Below are 2252 nucleotides of genomic sequence, written 5' to 3'. Positions count from 1 at the left end.
TGCCCAAGGCAGACATCATTAATCAATCACAGCACTTTCTCCCTCTAGCTTCCTCCTTTCCCAGCCCAGCTCTCCAGGCAATCACACACCTTGATTGAAGGTGGCCCTTGTCATGTAACTTCCTTGTAACCCTTACACTGTTCTTTGGTGACTCACCAAGGTGCTGTCTCCTCCTTGAGGCTGTGGAGAAAGGTCACCAAATCCTTACAGTCTCCCCTAAGACATGGAGGAGGAACTAAGTGACTGCTTCCCCCAGGCAGTGAAGCTTGAGGTTTATGCTACGAACAACTCCAGATACCTAAGTTTGGGATTGGGCAGATTCTGTGGTTTGAGGGCCCACTTGTCCCTGGTACTCAAAGTGTGGTCCACAGACCAGCAGCATCAGCAGCAACTAAGGGAATGGTAGAGATGCAGAGCCCCAGGCCTCAGACGGAACTACTTCACTGAAACTTGCACTTTGATGAGATCCCCAAGTGACTCATAGGCACATCCAAGCTTGAAGAGTACATCTCTAGCTCACAATGCCTCATCACTAACCAGGAAGAAGGAGGCCTTTGAAATCACTCCCTGAAGCAGGGCAGAGGGCGGGGTGTCCACGTTCACGATTGTGGCACATGGCACTAAGTAAAGGGAGCTGCTAGGCTCTTCCTTGCAAAGTCCCAAATCAACTCTGCGTCTGAGCTGGAGAGGCTGAGAGAAACTAGGGAGAGAAATACAGGAAGATCAGGTGAGAAAGGCACCTCTACCTCCAGCTGGCTGTGTGGCCTTGGGTCTCATTTTCCCGATCTGAAAAGGAAGGCGGGGAGGGGCTGACCAGATGAAGCTTTTCAAATATAGTTTTCGTGCCATGTGCAGCTCTTGATCACATGGTGGTGCCCACCAGGCGTTGCTAGGATCGCCGGAGAGAAATAGCCTGTGACTGACTTGGCAAGCTCCTGCCACCGGGGCAGGGGTGAAGAGTCGTAGCATCTGGGCCTTGGATACATTGACCTACACACACTACACTGTTTTAGGGCCTCTCCTAGATTGTGACTTCTGCAACTCTTCACTCCAGCTCAGCTAAAGCTCAACATCTCCTCTCCACCTCTGCCAACGCTGCCTCCGCCTCACCTGGATATCAGGTAACGTCTCCAGGGGGAGAGCCGTCTCCTTCTCCCCCAGGAAGAGCATGGCACCAATGGAGGCTGGGTCCAGGGCCTGTCAGAGAGAACAATTTCAGAGCTGCTCGGCCTAGGTCTTCACGGAGCCTCCCCACAAAGGTGCAGGCGAATGGGCCATGGGGACTGGGCAGGGGGGTTCCCCAAGCCTAGGACCCTTGTGTGGTATGTTTGGAGGGTGAACCATTGGTCATCAAGAGAGAAGCAGGTTCAAGCTGTGTTGTAAACTTCCTAGCTGACCTGCCCCCTCCAGGCCTCAGTTTCCCCACCTATGTAATGAGGAGGAGGCGATCCAACCCTGAGGTAAGCATATGCTGAATTTCCATTTACTCTGCTGTTTCTACAAGCTAGTTAGGGATCTCTTCCCCCTGTCAGTCTCAGTCCATGAGGTTCATGTGCCCTAAGTCAAGGCCAGTGTGTCACATTCTCCTGGCCACAGAGGTTGGTTGATGGATGGACACCTGAGCCAAAAAGCACTAAGGAGAAGAAACTTTTGCCGGGACTTCTGGGAAAAGAATCTCGCACTCTTTCCTACTGAACTTGAATGAAGTTAGAATTGCTGGGAGCAAGATTGCCCTCAAAAGGGGGACCTGGCTGAGACAGGCACCCTCCCAGGAGAATGGGGCCAGAAATGGAGAGAGAAGAACCAGATTTTGGTGACAATAGTTGAGCCCCTGAATCAAGCCATACTTGAAGTTGGAATTAACTCCTGGACTGTTGAGTCGAATGAACCAATAAACCATTTTTGTCTTTAAGCCTGTTTGGGCTGGGGTTTCTGCTAGCTGCAACTAGGATTCCCTGCCTGGGGGCCCTGGACCCAGCTCTGAGCCCCCTTGGGCTCCAAAAAATATCAGAAGGTCCCCCCTGGTGTTCCCAAGACTTGCTAGGCTGAGGCTGTCTATCTCTCACTCACCTGGGTGGCCTGCAGGGCACTGACCAGACAAGGGTGTGGAGGCTGCTTCCTGGCATCAATCATAACCGCCAGCCCCTTGGTTTTATCTTCTGGCCTGTGGGTAATAAGCAGAATTGGCAGTCTTGCTGGGCAGACCAGGCTTTTCAGGGTGAAGGGCCAACTGGAAGGCAAAGGTTTCTGGC

At 52.4% G+C, this 2252-nt stretch overlaps 1 protein-coding gene across 1 annotated transcript in view; it reads right to left on the bottom strand.

Annotated features, from left to right (window-relative positions):
- KIAA1755 (KIAA1755 ortholog) overlaps positions 1–2252 on the bottom strand; it is a 50829-nt gene that overhangs the window by 21697 nt on the left and 26880 nt on the right. The window contains exons 7-10 of the mRNA XM_019625060.1: positions 2071–2230; positions 1061–1197; positions 538–700; positions 341–391 (exon numbers count right to left, since the gene is read on the bottom strand). Coding sequence (XP_019480605.1) covers positions 341–391; positions 538–700; positions 1061–1197; positions 2071–2230 — 511 coding nt within the window. The remainder of the gene's footprint in view (positions 1–340; positions 392–537; positions 701–1060; positions 1198–2070; positions 2231–2252) is intronic.

The sequence above is a fragment of the Hipposideros armiger genome, unplaced genomic scaffold, assembly GCF_001890085.2.
Source record: "Hipposideros armiger isolate ML-2016 unplaced genomic scaffold, ASM189008v1 scaffold_613, whole genome shotgun sequence".
Lineage (NCBI taxonomy): Eukaryota > Metazoa > Chordata > Mammalia > Chiroptera > Hipposideridae > Hipposideros > Hipposideros armiger.
This window is presented reverse-complemented; position numbering and strand designations above follow the sequence as displayed.